Source organism: Eublepharis macularius, chromosome 1 (assembly GCF_028583425.1).
Source record: "Eublepharis macularius isolate TG4126 chromosome 1, MPM_Emac_v1.0, whole genome shotgun sequence".
NCBI lineage: Eukaryota > Metazoa > Chordata > Lepidosauria > Squamata > Eublepharidae > Eublepharis > Eublepharis macularius.
Genome location: NC_072790.1, coordinates 190,901,000 through 190,917,662, shown reverse-complemented (window position 1 = coordinate 190,917,662; position 16,663 = coordinate 190,901,000). Strand labels below are relative to the sequence as shown.

General features: G+C 41.5%; 1 protein-coding gene across 2 annotated transcripts in view; it reads right to left on the bottom strand.

Moving 5' to 3' along the window:
• Positions 1-16,663, bottom strand: part of PTPN14 (protein tyrosine phosphatase non-receptor type 14) — a 203,282-nt gene that overhangs the window by 31,816 nt on the left and 154,803 nt on the right. For both annotated transcript variants that reach the window (XM_054981497.1, XM_054981505.1), the window contains exons 9-10: positions 11,970-12,057; positions 10,162-10,244 (exon numbers count right to left, since the gene is read on the bottom strand). In XM_054981497.1, the coding sequence (XP_054837472.1) occupies positions 10,162-10,244; positions 11,970-12,057 (171 nt within the window). The remainder of the gene's footprint in view (positions 1-10,161; positions 10,245-11,969; positions 12,058-16,663) is intronic.

The window sequence follows — 16,663 nt, the reverse complement described above, 5'->3', positions numbered from 1 at the left end:
TGGACATTCTACCCAAGGGACTGTGTGTGAGGAACCCATTGAAATCCACTTACTACACAGACTACAGTGAGAAACTATGCAACACCTTCTCCAGGAAACTCTTAATTCACCTCATTGGGCTGATGTACAGCAAGCAACAATGGATCAAGCAAGAGATCTCTGAACTAGACTCTTCCATGAAAAACAATCCTTCTGCACAGACCAGGAACTGGCAGATGTTTACCAAAACCAGAGAAACTATTTATTGTACACTACTTACTGAATTACAGAACAAGAAGGAGAAGAAATTCTCAAAACTCCTGCATGCAACAGGGAACAAGAACACTTTGGATCCACCTAGCAACATTATTAACCTTTCCAGCCACAAACAGCCCAGCAGAGGAATCTGTCCTCTCATGTGGACTATCTTTTTGCCCAGCCAGACCCACACAAACCACACAACTTTGTGGAGACCTGCAGGCCTATTTTAGATGCCTAAGACTGAAAGAATTCTTTTTTTTTTTTTTTTAGAAAAATTTTTATTGGGTTAGAATATTATTATTTTTACATTACATTCAATTTTCCCCAAATTTTTCATTTCTAACCCCCTCCCTTTCCCCCCCTTTTGTTGACTTCCAACAGCTTTCCCCCCCTCTGTCCCTTTTCCCTTACTTCTATTAAATTCCTCTATCTAAAACAGATATACATTCTCCATTATATTAAGCAGTACATCTTTAACTCCTTTACTTACTATACACCCAAACTGTACGTCCTTGGATAAACAATTTATCCCCTTTTCCCATTTTGAATATTTCTATATATCATAAACCTATATATCATAAACCATAAAAATTTCCCACATTTAAATCAAACAAATCAAACAATTTGATTTGTTCTCTATATGTTACTCATTTCATCTTTTTATGGTAATTCTATATAGCTCATCACATAGTCAATCAATTTAACTCTTCTGTACATTCAGTTTGGTGCATATAAATCTTATCAAAGAAAGAAAATATTGTTAGTTACTCAATCCTCATGTTTAAACCTTATCATTAATTATTCTCTATCAATGTTCTATCAATTAACCTATACATATCTATATATATATATCAATCTATTAATCTAACTGCTTATAAGTTCACTTTTCTCTTCCTCCCCCGGTAAAGTCACCCCTCTCTTTTATACTTATATTATACTTCAGTAGTTCTCAAACTGCCACAGTTTTCCTCCCACCTCCCATTTCTTCTCCAGATGTTGTTTCAGCTTCTCCCAGTCCGTGTTAAACTGCCCTGAGTCCAGATCTCTCAATTTTCTCGTCATCTTGTCCATTTCAGCCATATACAGCAATTTGTAGATCCAATCTTCAATAGTTGGCACTTCTTGTACTTTCCATTTTTGCGCATACAAAAGTCTAGCTGCTGCTGTCATATAAAATATCAACGTCCTATGATGGGCTGGAATTCCCTCCATTCCCAAGTTTAGTAGCAGGAGTTCTGGGTTCTTATTTATTTGAAACTGTAAAATTTCACTCATTTCTCTTATTATTTCCCCCCAGTACTGCCTAGCTACCTCACACGACCACCACATGTGGTAGAGGGAGCCCTCATGTTTCTTACATTTCCAGCATTTATTAGAAGTATTCAAGTTCCCTAGCGCAATCTTCTTTGGTGTCATGTACCAACGATAAATCATTTTGTAAATGTTCTCTTTAATATTAGTACATGTCGTTATCTTCATTGTAGTTTTCCACAAGTATTCCCATGCCTCCATTGTTATTTCTTTATTAAAATTTATAGCCCATTTCACCATCTGTGTTTTAACTGTCTCGTCCTCAGTATACCATTTCAGCAGTACTTGGTATACCTTGGATATTCTTTTCTTATCTTCTTTAAGAAGGGTCTGCTCTAGTTCCGAGTTCTCTGTTCGTATGCCCCCTTTTGCAGAGTCCGAATTGTATAAGTCTCTGATCTGCCTATACTGGAACCAATCATAGTTAGGTGATAGTTCCTCTTGCGTCTTTATTCTAAGTTTAGATACTTCAATTTTAGTTATTTCTTTGTACGTTAAGCATTGTTGTTCATTATCAACAGCTCTCGGGTCTATCACCTCATATGGAACCACCCACAAGGGGGTTCCTTCTTGTAGATAAATTCTGTACTTCTTCCAGATTGTATATAAACTTCTCCTTACAAAATGATGCAGGAACATCGAGTTGACCTTCACTTTGTCATGCCATAGGTATGCGTGCCATCCAAAAATTTTTTTATATCCCTCTAGGGCTAATAGTTTCTTATTCTTTAATGTCATCCACTCTTTTAGCCAAACTAGGCAGATTGCATCATGATAAAGTCTCAGGTTGGGCAGTTGCATTCCGCCTCTTTCCTTTGCATCTTGTAAAACTTTTACTTTCACTCGAGGCTTCTTGCCTGCCCAAACAAAATCTGATATTTTCCTCTGCCATTTTTCAAATTGTTTAGAGTCTCTGATGATTGGTATTGTCTGTAGCAAAAACATTACTCTTGGTAACACATTCATCTTAACTGCTGCAATCCTGCCCAGCCATGACAAGTTCAATCTATTCCATTTGATCAAGTCTCTCTCTATCTGAATCCATAATTTTTCATAATTATTCTTGAACAAATCTATATTTTTTGCAGTCAGCTCAACTCCCAAATATTTCACCTTACTAGTTACTTCACAATCCGTTGTTTCCATTAACAATTGTTGTTTCTGCTTAGTCATGTTTTTGCATAGTATCTTTGACTTCTTTTTGTTAATGAAGAAACCTGCCAAGTCTCCAAACTCCTTAATCTTATCTATCACTTTTGGCATGTTCTCCAGTGGGTCTTCTACAATTAACATTATGTCATCTGCAAATGCTCTGACCTTATATGAATAGTCCTTTATTTTTATTCCTCGTATTTCCTCGTCTTGTCGTATTTGTATCATCAGAATCTCCAATACTAAAATGAACAACAATGGAGATAACGGGCAACCTTGTCTTGTTCCTTTACTAATCGTCAATTTCTTGGTCAGTTCATCATTCACTACAATTGCTGCAGTCTGGTCTCTATAAATTTCCTTAATTGCTTTGACAAATCTTTCTCCCAGTTGTAGCTTTTCCATAGTGGCAAACATAAAGTCCCAGTTTAAATTGTCAAACGCTTTTTCAGCATCTACAAAGAAGAAACCAACCTCTTTGTCACAACGCTTGTCATAATATTCAATAGCATTGATCACTGTCCTTAAATTGTCTCTTATTTGTCTGTCTGGCAAAAAGCCTGCTTGTTCCTCCTCTATAACTTCCGAGAGCCACCCCTTCAATCTCTCCGCCAATATCTTCGCAAAAATTTTATAGTCATTGTTAAGTAGTGATATAGGTCTGTAATTTTTCACGTTGGTCAGGTCTTGGCCCTCTTTTGGGATCAATGATATATTCGCTTCACTCCAAGTATCTGGAATCCTTTGATCCCTAAAAACTCCATTCATCACCTCTTTTAGGAATGGTGCCAGTTCATTGGCCATTATCTTATAAAATTTAGCCGTAAGTCCATCTGGCCCTGGCGCCTTTCCTAGATTTGCGGATTGTATTGCCTTACTTATTTCCTCATCAGTTACTTCACTGTTCAACTTATTTCTCCAAGCTTCCGAGATTTCTGGAAGTTTGGTTTTCTCCAGATATGATGCTATTGATTCTTTGTTTACTTCTTTTTTATTATACAGCTTAGCATAAAATTTATAAAAGGCTCTACTGATGGTAGTCTGCTCCAAGTATGTTTTATTTTCTTCACAGATTTTATTTATTGTTTTCTTTTCCCTTTTCTTCTTCAATTGCCATGCCAAATATTTCCCAGGTTTATTGGCACCCTCAAACGCTTTTTGATTCAATCTTTTAAGGTTCCACTCCAATTCTTTATTACTCATTGCTGTTAGCTGTTCTTGAAGAATTTTGATTTCCTGGTATATTTTCTTTTTTCCTGGTCTCTTTTTTAACTGTGCTTCTTTGGCTTTTATTTTCTCCTCAATCTCTTGTCTTTTCTCCTCTTTCTTTTTCCTTGCTCTACCATTTAAGTCCATTAGTATGCCCCTTACAACCGCCTTGTATGCATCCCAAACTTTGTTGGTTGGTACTTCTTTGTTCACGTTGTATTGTATGAAAAACTTTGTCTCTCTTCTCAATATTTCCATATTCTCTCTTTCCTGTAACAAGTCCTCATTTATTCTCCAGGCTTTCCTTTTTCTCCTTTTTCCAAATTTCCATATAATTGGGTTGTGATCTGAGCCTACCATCGGCATTATTTCTACCTCCTTAGTCCATAACGCTAAGTCTTTTGAGGCCCAGATCATGTCAATTCTTGATAATGTAAGATGCCTTGCAGAATAAAAAGTAAACTGTCTGGTTTTAGGATATTCTCTCCTCCATACATCTTCGAGAGTCTCTTGTTGAATCAACTCAAAAAAAAGCTTTGGCAATAGTCCTCTTTTCTTTTGTGCTGTTGTAGTCTTTTTGTCTAATTCCAAATCTGTCACTCCATTGAAGTCTCCAGCAAGAATTATCTGGTCATATGCAAAATCGTCTAAATGCTTCCTTAAATCCTCAAAGAAGCTTTCCTTTGCACCATTAGGTGCATAAAGTCCGACTACCAACACTCTCTTTAAATTCCAATTACATTCCACTGCTACAAATCTAGCTTCCACATCTCTCATAACAAATTTTGGCTGCAGCTCCTCCTTTATGTACAACACCACTCCTCTTTTTTTCTTGTTGGAGGCCGCTACAAATTCTTTGCCCAATTTTCCAGATTTTAAATATTTTACATCCTGTTTTCTAATATGGGTCTCCTGCAAACAAACAATATCACATTTTTGTTTTAGTAGCCAATGAAAAATATTTTTCCTCTTATTCGGTGAGTTTAGTCCATTTACATTCCAAGATAATACTTTACACTCCATATTCATAGTTTTGTTGGTAAGTCTTTTTCATTGTCCTTAATAAATCGCTCCATCTCCCGCTCAGATCTGATGCGTTTTTTTGCCCCTCCAAACTCAAAGGACACTCCTTCCGGTAGCTCCCATCTGTACCTAATATTCATGTCCTTCAAAGTCTGAATTAGCACTTTATATTTTTTCCGGTCCAATAACACTGATCTGGGCAGTTCCTTCATTATAATAATCGTCTTGCCATCAATCTCCAATGGATCTTGAAACTGTTTTGTCACAATCCTCTCTTTCATGTTTCTAGTTGTAAACTGCACAATCACATCCCTTGGTAATTTCCTCTGGGTTGCAATTCTCGAGTTCACACGGTACGCCACATCTAGGATAGCCACAACTTCCTCCTCCTCCTTCCCCAGGTATTCAGCCAACACCTCAGTCATCTGTTCTTGCGCTGACTTTCCTTCCACTTCTGGCAAGCCACGAAAACGTAGCTGCTTCTCCATATGTTTAGTTTCTGCAACTGACATTCTCCCCTTCACCAATCTCATCTCTGTTTGTTGCGTGTCTGCTAAATTCTCCATCGCGTCTTCTACTGTTTTAACTCTCTGCTGCGTTCCTTGTAGTTCACTTCGTATTGTTTCCATACCTTTTTTCACTTCTGACAGCTCCGATTTTACTGTCTGTGTAACCTCTTTAACCTCTTTTATCAGCTCCAATTTCGTGTCCTTAAGTTCTTTAATCATATCTAAAAGTTTTTTGTCCAGGTTTTTATCCAGGTTTTCTATTGCCGATTGCCACTCTTTTTTTGACATCGTGGGGCTTGCTTTAGCTCGCTCCCACGAATCCGCTCTCTTCCTTAACTCCGTGGCGTAAAATTTAACGTTTTTCTATTTTAAATGTCCCGGTCTTCTTATAGAAATTAAGTTTTAAAGAGTCCAAAATGTCGGGCATCTTTTCTCTATGGTTTCTCTATGATTTTGTAATCCAAGATGGCCTACTTCCTCTTCCGCTGAAGCCGCGACCCTTCCCCTTTCAAAAATGGCGATTCCCTACTTCCTGCCCTCCAGCAAGGGCCGCTTCTCTCCAGCCACTCTATTGTTATTACGCACTTCCTGTCTCCCGTCTTCCCACAGCAGATCTCGCGATGGTGTCTTTTTCTCACAGCTCCAAAGCCACAGGTATTCAAAACAATAGTCCCATTTCTTTAATAACTTCTTTAAACTTAGTCTCTTTTTAAATTCGATTCCTGCCGAGTCTTCCCCTCCTTTTCACTAGTCTGTTGCAGTTTAAAAATCTACTTTTTTTCCTCTCTGTTTTTATCAATCTGTCCCGTCTCAGAAGATAATGATCTTTACCTTCTCTTCACTTTTCTCGGGTTGTAATCGCTGTTTCGATTTTAAGTTCTCCTCTCAGCTTCTTCCCCCAATCGATGCTTGGGTATGTAGGTCTTATGCCAGCCGAATTGGCCCCAAAACTGCCGCAGAGATTATAGCCGACCCGTCGCAAGGTGGGACCTCAAGGATCGGGGGGAGACTCGCTGTGTAGAGCCCCCCCTCGTCCGAGATCTAGCTCACCCTAGGGTCTTGAGCGTTCTTTGCCTGCTCCCCGCCTGAGAGCAGTCGGCCGCGGGCTATTTTCACCCCGCCGGCCGGTTAAAACGGCAGTCCGGTCAGCTCCGCAAGTGGAGCTGCGTTAGACCTCCATGGATCCCAAACAGGAAGTCCTGACTTCTGAAAGAATTCTTCAACTACTCTGCTGAACAAAATGAAGAACAAAGCACTGAACAGACACCATTACAGCAGCAATCACCCTCCCAACCCAGCAATACACAATCATCGTTACAAAACTCCAGAAAAAAGAATTCCACATGGACACCCCCTGAGGGCCGGAACTCCTCATTGGACTTTTACATTGAATGCTTCCGTCGACGTACCCAGGCTGAGATAATTGACAAACAACAACACCTAAAGCAGAACCTCAACCATGCAGAAAGAGATGCCATAAACAGCCTCCAAAATAATTCTGACATCGTAATCAAGGAAGCCGACAAAGGCGGAGCAGTTGTCATCATGGACAAACAAAACTACCTACAAGAAGCAGAAAGACAACTCTCCAACACAACATTCTATAAAATACTACCTTCTGACCCTACGGAGCAATACAAAAGAGAACTCAATAAAATATTAAAGACTCTCCCTGTGGACATACAAGAATGCATCCATACGGACACACCCCAGGAACCACGACCAGGAAAATTCTACCTACTACCCAAAATCCATAAACCAGGTAACCCGGGATGCCCCATTGTTTCAGGAAGAGGCACTATCACAGTAGGAGTCTCAGGATACATGGACTCTACCCTCAGGCGCTATGCCACCAGCACACCCAGCTATTTACAGGACACCACTGACTTCCTCAGGAAAATACAGTCCATTGACAACCTACCAGATGACACCATCCTAGCAACCATGGATGTGGAGGCTTTATACACCAATATCCAACATGCAGATGGACTGCAAGCCATAAGGAATATTATCCCGGACAAAACCACAGCACACCTCGCCACTGAACTTTGTCACTTTGTACTCACTCACAATTACTTCGAATTTGGTGACAGCTTATATCTACAGGTTAATGGCACAGCCATGGGCACACGCATGGCACCACAATATGCTAACATATTCATGGTGGACTTGGAGCAACGCTTCCTCAGCTCCCATCCACTGGAACCACTACTATACTTAAGATTCCTGGATGACATCTTCATCATTTGGACCCATGGGAAGGAAGCCCTTGAGAGATTTCATCAGGCCTTCAACAACTTTCACCCTACTATCAACCTGAGCCTGGACCACTCTACACAACAGGTACACTTCCTGGACACCACTGTACAACTACATAATGGACGGATAAATAACACCTTATACCGGAAACCAACAGACCAATACTCATATCTACATACCTCCAGCGACCACCCTAAACATACCACTCGGTCTATTGTCTACAGCCAAGCCTTAGGTTACAACCGTATCTGCTCCAATGCTCTTGATCGAGACTCCCACTTAAGAGATTTACAACAAGCATTTTTGGGGCTACAGTACCCACCAAATGAAGTGAGGAAACAAATCAACGGGGCCAGACTAGTACCCAGAAACAGCCTGCTCCAGGACAAACCTAAAGGAACTAACAACAGAACACCACTGGTTGTCACCTATAGTTCCCAGCTCAAACCCATCCAATGTATCATCAGTGAGCTACAACCCATCCTGGAAAATGATACCTCTCTCTCAGAAGCCCTGGGTGGAAGACCTTTCCTTGCCTACAGACAGCCCCCCAACCTTAAACAACTTCTCACTTACAATCATGAATCGGCTAGCAGAGTCACCAGCACAGGTACCAGGCCCTGCAACAGACCCAGATGTCAGCTCTGCCCTTATATCTACCCAGGGAATACAATTACAGGACCCAATGGCATCAACTACACTGTCTCTGGCTCTTACAGCTGCTCATCCTCCAATCTGATATATGCCCTCATGTGCCAACAATGTCCTTCTGCTCTGTACATTGGACAAACCAGACAACCTCTACGCAAAAGAATAAATGGACACAAATCTGACATTAGAAATGGCAACGTCCAGAAACCAGTGGGAGAACACTTCAATCTACCAGGACATTCCATCAAAGACTTAAAGGTCGCTGCAGTTCAACGGAAACCTTTCAAAAAACAAAATCCAACGGGAAGCTGCTGAATTGGAATTCATATGTAAATTTGACTCTGTCAAGCTGGGACTGAATAGGGACTATGAATGGTTATCTCATTATCACAGGTAACTGATTTCCTTTAAAGAGGCGGGGTCAGGGAGAGTCCAGTGGCACCTGGAGTGGGCTTTTGGGGATCACAGTTCTCTTTGTCAGATGCATCTGGCGGGGAGAGCTATGGTTCTCAAAGGCTTGTGCTGCAGTGGAATTGGTTGGTGTTGGAGGTGCTGCTGGACTCTTTTTGATTTTGCTACTACAGACTAACACGGCTAAGTCCTCTGAACCTTTACAGAAGCAAACTGATCTCCACATCAGAAGGAGCTGTTTGCATCTGCATATCAGAAGGAGATGTTTGCATCTACCCCACCCCCCCTCCTCTATATCTGACCAGTTTCTCTTTTTGCCCTCTATGCATCTGACGAAGAGAACTGTGATTCTCGAAAGCTTATGCTACAATAAAATTGGTTAGTCTTAAAGGTGCTACTGGACTCTTTTTAATTTTGATACTACATACTAACACAGCTAACTCCTCTGGATCTATGTCTACTGAAACTCTTTGGTTGTGTGCATGTGTCACTACAGAGGGGCTTGGTTGGCATATTGATACCCATAATTCTCATCACTGACAGTCTTCTGACATCATTTCCTTTCACGGTGTTTCCTGAGTCTCAGATGGAAGCGAGTGTTTAATCTGTGAAGTAGTGTGGTGTTTTACTGATGAAAGTTATTGTGAGCTGTCTAATATGAGGTAATGCATGTTCTTGGTAATTTTGTCCACTGACTGCATTTATTTTTTCCGATTTGAACTATAAAATGGTGATTTTCTTGAGTCAAACTGAGAGTATACCCTAAACATTTTTTTTTAGAAAAAAAGCACTGCCAATACCAATACTAATGACATTTGATTTATATACTGCCCTTCAGGATGACTTAACACCCACTCAGAGAAGTTTACGAAGTATGCTATTATTATCCTCACGACAATAATCACCCTGTGAGGTGGGTGGGGCTGAGAGAGCTCCTAAAAGCTGTGACTGACCCAAGGTCACCCAGCTGGCTTCAAGGGGAGGAGTGGGGAATCAAACTTGGCTCTCCAGATGAGAGTCCCGAGCTCTTAACCACTACACCAAACTGACTCCCCAAAAAAGAAAGCTGATATTGTTATTTTCTATTTAGTTACTGGCTACCACATCAAGAGTCATAGACTGTCCTTCAGACTGCTATAATGAGCACACAGATTTTAGGACACTCCTCTTTTTCTTTCTATACACCTCTGAAGTTTAATTCAATTTAATTCAATTTTAGCTCTATAGCTCTTGTCCCTTATCTCCGAACAAGGACTATTTCTTTTAATCCTGCTGTGCCTGCAAAGAGCAGATGGAGAGCAAACTGCAAAATACCCTCAAAAAGTCAGCACCGGTACCAATACAAGATTTCACATTCCTCACAGTGAGTCAGAACTGGCAAAGAATATATACTCACTCTGTGCAAATTTTATTTTGTTTGTAAAACTTGTGCTTCACAGTGAACAGGCGTGAAATATACTTGGCATTTTCAAGGTCATCCTTTACAGCAAAAGGGAGAGGAGAGAAGGGAGAAAAGAGAAAAAACCCATTTGATCATAGTGCAATTAATATAGCAAAGAATTATCCCAAGGGGACCATGTTATTCTGAAATATTCAGGAGAAATAATGCTGTGCTCAGGAAAGATGCACAAAAAAGTCAGTAATCAGCATCCAAGTTACTGCATTACAGAGATGCTAATATAACCTTGCTACACAGTCTGGGCCTGTGGTCCATCGCACACGTGATGCATTGTGAAACTGAAACATGTCTCTGCCAGGTCTCAGTGTCTAGACGGGAGAGCATCTAAGAACTATACGCTTGTAAAGGAAAAGAGTATATAAACATAAAAATACATAAATAAATTATCCAGACTAGGTAGTTTATACAGTGCCTTTTTCCTAAGGTTATGTAAGTTAGTTGCCTCAATAAAATTTGTAGTGGTGCCCCTATCTAGAAGCAATTTGGCAACATAAAGAAGGTGGAGCCCACTCCAGCTGACCTCCCAGAGAGCAGGACAACTGTGCTATTTTAAGAAAGCAGCAATCAGCTTATTCAAGCACTGATGTGATGGTGAGTTGGGCAGAGATGCTAGGCCTTCGGCTGGGTATCATGTCCCTCTTTCAATCTCCCATCCACTTCACCATCACCAGGGAAAAGAATCCTCACCTGTCATCAGAAAACTGTGGCTAAAAAGAAGTCCCTTGTTTAGGCTGCATTCCCCACTCCTGCAGCATTGTTAGGCCATCTAAGAGTCTATAGGAGATCAAGGAAAGGGTCGATACTCCTGGCTGTCCAAAGCTCTAGAAATAGTTTCATATTGTAGATAGGATTCATCCTGTTAGAGGATGATGCATGTATGTGTGTGTGTGCAAAAGTATACCTCACTGCCTGCAGAGCAGAGCTGAAATACTACTGAACCGTCAAGAACAGCTTTGCAAATTAGAACTAAAGAAGAAAAATACTGTGGCATCTTGATGGGGCATTTCACATGCATAGGCTTAGAAATGATGAGTCACAGTGAGCATATCTGCAGTGTTTTGACTGGTAGATATTATCCGAATTTGTCTATAAATTTATCAGTATTGTTAATGAAAAGTCAAATGGAGCTTCCATTATTAGAAGCAATATGCCTCTCATTGCAGAAAATTAGGACAAATAGCAGGACATCACTATTTCATTATGCCCCGCCTATGAATGGCATCTGGCTAACCATTGGAGAAAAACAGGCTACTGTACTTCATGGACACAGATCTCATCCTTCAAGGTTATTTTTATGCAAGTGGGAGGCACTCTGTAGCTTTCAACTTTTACCATTCATTGCAATACCGTCTCAAGTTTCCAGGGGAGTGGAGAGCTTAAAGAAGACAGAAGCCCACTTTGTAAAACTCTCTTCAAGAATGTGTTACTCTTCAAATGAAAGAACAAAATTTGAGTCCAGCAGCACCTTAAAGATGAACAAAATTTTCCAGGGTCTAAGTTTTTGCTAATCAAAAGCTCACCATCAGATACATTAATCTGGCCCATGAAAGCTTAGACCCTGAAAAATATTGTTGGACTTTAATATGTTACTAGACTCAAATTTTGCTCTTCTACTTCAGACTAACAAAGCTACCCACCTGCAACTGTCTTCAAATGAATGTTTGCTTTTTTCATACAACATACTGTTTATGTGGCTAAAATCCCCCCTCCTCGCCCCAAATACCGATCTTTAAAAGTTTGCTTACAGTGTGAAAGAGCACAGTTTCCTCCTTGTTGATCAGCTCCACAGCAATCGAGGACTTGTTGTGTGTTATATTTCCAATATCATTCCACCTGTAAGAAGCAACATTGCCAAGACAAACATTACTGCAAAACAGCCAGAGCTGTCATATAAACTTATTTGATTTCAAAGAGAAATATTGTAAATATTTCAAAGAGAAATTAATGGTTGCTTCAACCAAGTATTCAGTTCACTTATTTAGATACATTTGGATGTTATTGCATTTACAGAGTAATCAAACAGTCTGTGCATCTAAACAGCAAAATAGGTAACAAAGCCAGTATAAATGTTGTGATTATGCTACAAATCAAGTTCCTTTATTGGTTAGAATAATTAATAAGGCATCTTTCTTTATACAAAAGTAACTGAAGTGCAAAAGAAATCTTAGACTCAACTTGAAGAGGGATGGATACAATTTTGTATAGATTTTTGCTTACTATCATATGCATTAAAAAGAATGAGGAGGTACATATAGCACTCAGTCTGTAAGTTATGGCTACAAGAACACCTAACCAGGGTATAACCTGGGCAAAAATGCAAATTGGGCAGAGATCAAATACTATTTATTTATGTCACTTATACTCTGTCCCTAAGTGGGGACCCAAAGCGGCTTATATTATTCTCCTCTCTCCATTGTATCCTCACAACAATCCTGTGTGGTGGGCTAGGCTGACAGTGTGGGACTGGCCCAAGGGCACTCAGCAAGCTTCCATGGCACAGCAGGAATTCAAATCTGGATCTCCCAGATCCTTGTCCAACACTTTAACCACTACACCACACTGGCTCTCTAGATTCACACTTATTAAAATTCTATCATATCATACAATAGCCTCTTGTTCAGAGGTTTAGTAAGGAACCAGGCCATGCAGAACAGAACTGTAGCAGGTTCTCCTTGACCCTGTGCACTCAATTAATACTGTAAAGCACCTTCAGCTACTAAATATGCTGGCGGACAGAAGGAAAAATTGGAGATGTGTGATATTTAACAGCACTAGCTGGCAGGATTTGTATACAACAGGTAGGGGCATCAGAAATATGAAATTCCAGCAGGAATACCCTTAGATGCCTACCACCACTTTTACGTACTTTGAGGGAGGGGGAAATGGAGGAAAAACGGATCTCACACATTTACAGAAGCATAAATATAAAATGAATGAGCAACAAGGGTATTTTTAAAAAAGTAAAAATGGAAAATGCACTCTAAATTACTGAACAATGACTCCGCTGATATAAATCATGAATTATATTAAATACAGCTGATATATAATCATTCCAAGTAACTCTCATAGAGTTGCCAGCCTCCAGGTGCGGCCTGGAGTTCTCCCAGAATTACAACTGATAACCAGGCCACTGAAATCAGTCCCCTTGGAGGAAATGGCAGCTTGGCACAGTGGACTCTATGGCATTATGCCCCGATGAGGTCTCTCCCCTCCCCAAACCCTCCCCTTCTCAAGGCTCCATCCCTTAAAACTCCAGGAATTTCCCAACCTGGAGCTGGCAACCCTACACCGTCATTTAAATTTAAAGTAAAAAGTCAGATGTGTTGATTTATTATGAAGAGCATAAAGAATGTGACTGTTCACATGTTGCACCAATATAAATAAAAGCACATGACAATAATCAATACTGAGCAATACTAGGCCAAGCACTTGTATTCTAGATGAACATTCAGACTTTGCATGAATCATCTCTGTGTGTTTTTTCTCTGTGTTAGGTAATTCTAACAGGTGTGCTCTAATCTTTTGACAGTTAATTAAAATAGTGGACTCTATCGAGATTAATGTTCCTCTATCAGAGATTCAACCAATGGTGATCTCTCAACTTTTTCTGACACTTCTCAGATATTTATAGTTTTGTTTTGCAAGTTTGAGTATAACGTAATTTTTTACTAATTGGAAGGTTATACAATAGAAACTATGAATATTCAATGAAACATCAGAACAATTATCGTTTGTTTGTGCTATCATGTGAATAGACCTTAAATATTTGCATATGATGATGTATAAAATTGCAAACTCAGATAGAATGGCAGAGCTCTGATGGAAGAAATCTCTTGAGAGAATTTAGGTGAGAACTTATTTTTACCTATGCATTTCATAGAAACTTTGATTATGTTAAACTTGGAATGTATTAGGAAATGTTAGCAAACTTATTTCTTATTGCCTTTCTGTGTTCTGTTTTTATAGAATTTATATTAATAGCCATTTATATTTTGATTACTTGCTTCATAAAAAACTAGGGTGCATTTTCAATAAAGTGAAATAAACTCTAGATAGGTGTTTGTGTGTTTGATAAAGAGTTGCAAAGCAATATTGAACCCTATATAAATAAATGTACAGATAAACAGGTGGTTCAAAGAACTTATCTGTTTGACAGGTCTGAGAACTAATTGCTGAAAGCTTTCCAGGAGAAAGATACATCTTTCTTTTGGCTAGTAGAAGCTTAGTTTCAGACATGGGCAAAAGCTCGTTACACACATTCCACCCAGGGCCACCATGCCATTGCTTAGTATGGAAATTTGTAATTTGCCAATCCTATACAGGTTTCCTTAGAAATCCCACAGAATTGAAAGGGATTTATTCTCAAACTAGTAACAAAGCCCATTGTGGGAAAAAATGCAACAGGCTCTAGAAAGCGGAGGGCAGACAGGCGGTCATTGCCTCCTTCCCCATGACTGATCCCGGCTGGGTGAAGGCGGGGGGCAGACATTGCCACCTGTTCTGCTCCTGATCCTGGCCAGGTAAAGGGGGTGGGCATTGCCTCCTGCTCCATGCCTGATCCTGGTCGGGTGAAGACGGGTTGGACATTGCCTCTTGTGCCTTGCATGATCCCACCTGGATGAAGGCGGGGGGCAGGCACTGCAACCTTCTCTGTGCCTGATGCCAGCTTGGTGAAGGGGGAGGGCACTGCTTCCTGCTCTGCACCTGATTCCGTCCAGGTGAAAGGGGCGGGCATTGCTGTCTGTTCCACATCTGATCCCAGCTGGATGAAGGGGAGTGGGCATTGCCGCCTGCTCCATGCCTGATTCTGGTGGGTTGAGGGGGGAGCGGGCATTGCCACATGCACCACTCCTGATCCCAGCTGAGTGAAAGGGGGAGCAGGCATTGCCTCCTTCTCTGTGCTGATCCTGGCTGGGTAATGGCGGGGGGGAGCGGGCATTGCCACCTGCTCTGCTTCTGATCCCAGCTGGGTGAAGGCGGGGGTAGGCATTGCTACCTGCTCCACCCCTGATCCCAGCTGAGTGAAGGCTAGAGGCAGGCACTGCATCCTACTCAGCTCCTGATCCAAGCTGGATGAAGGTGTGGGGGGTGGGCATTAACACCTGCTCTGGTGCTGAACACGGCTGTGTGAAGGTGAGGGGCAGGCATTGCCACCTGCTCTGCTGCTGATGAAGGGGGTGAAGGGGGGAGCAGGAATTGCCTCCTTCTCCGTGCTTGATCCTGACCAGGTAATGGTGGGGGGCGGGCATTGCCACCTGCTCCTCTCCTGATCCCAGCTGGGTGAAGGCGGCGCGCAGGCATTGCCAATTGCTCTGCTCTTGATCCTGGCTGGGTGAAGGTGGGGTGGGTGGGCATTGCCACCTGCTCTGCTCCTGATCCCAGCTGGGTGGAGGCAGGGCGCAGGCATTGCCATCTGCTCTGATCCTGATCCCAGCTGGGTAAAGGCGGGGTGCAGGCATTTTTGCCTGCTCAACGCCTGATCATGGCAGCACCCTCTGGTGGAACACCAGTGTAGGAAGTGAGTTGCCTGGAACACAGTTAGCCTTTTATATAGTAGGATAACTTTGCACAGGAGTGCAGTAAATGGAAAACATTTCAAAGTCCCACTGATAAGAAAAACTTCTACAGATATGTGAGAAGCAAACACAAGGTAAAAGAGGCAATTGGACCGCTGTTGGGAGTAGATGGAGAAACTTTGATGCAGGACAGAGAAAAAGCAGACAGGCTTAATGACTTTTTTGCCTCTGTTTTCTCCCTGAAGAACTCAGGCATATCTAGAGATAGTAGAAAATGTGACAGGACACCTGAGTGGCTAGTTGACATTGACAGAGAGGTTGTGGAGAGGCATCTGGCTGCACTGGATGAATACAAATCCCCTGGGCTGGATGGGGTGCACCCAAGAGTGCTGAAAGAACTTTCTAGAGAACTTGCAGAACCCCTGTCCATCATCTTCAAGGCCTCCTGGAGGACTGGGGATGTGCCACCAGATTGAAGAAAGAAAGGGAAGAATGATGACCCGGGAAACTACAGGCCGGTCAGTCTGACTTCTGTTGCTGGGAAGATATTCGAGCAGATTTTAAAGGGATCAATCTGAAAGCATCTGAAGGACCGCTAAGTGATCCGAGGAAGTCAGCATGGTTTTGTCCCTAACACATCTTGCCAGACCAACCTGGTTTCCTTCTTTGATCAAGTGACCAGCGTACTGGATCAGAGGAACTCTGTTGACGTGATTTATCTGGATTTCAGTAAAGCCTTTGATAAGGTCCCCCATGACATTCTGATGGGCAAACTGGAAGACTGTGGACTGGACTACAGGACACTTCGGTGGATAGGGAACTGGTTAGAGGACCTCACCCAAAGAGTGGTGGTCAATGGATGAAAGAGTGGAAGGGCTGCTCATTAAATTTGCTGATGATACCAAATTGGGAGGAGTAGCAAA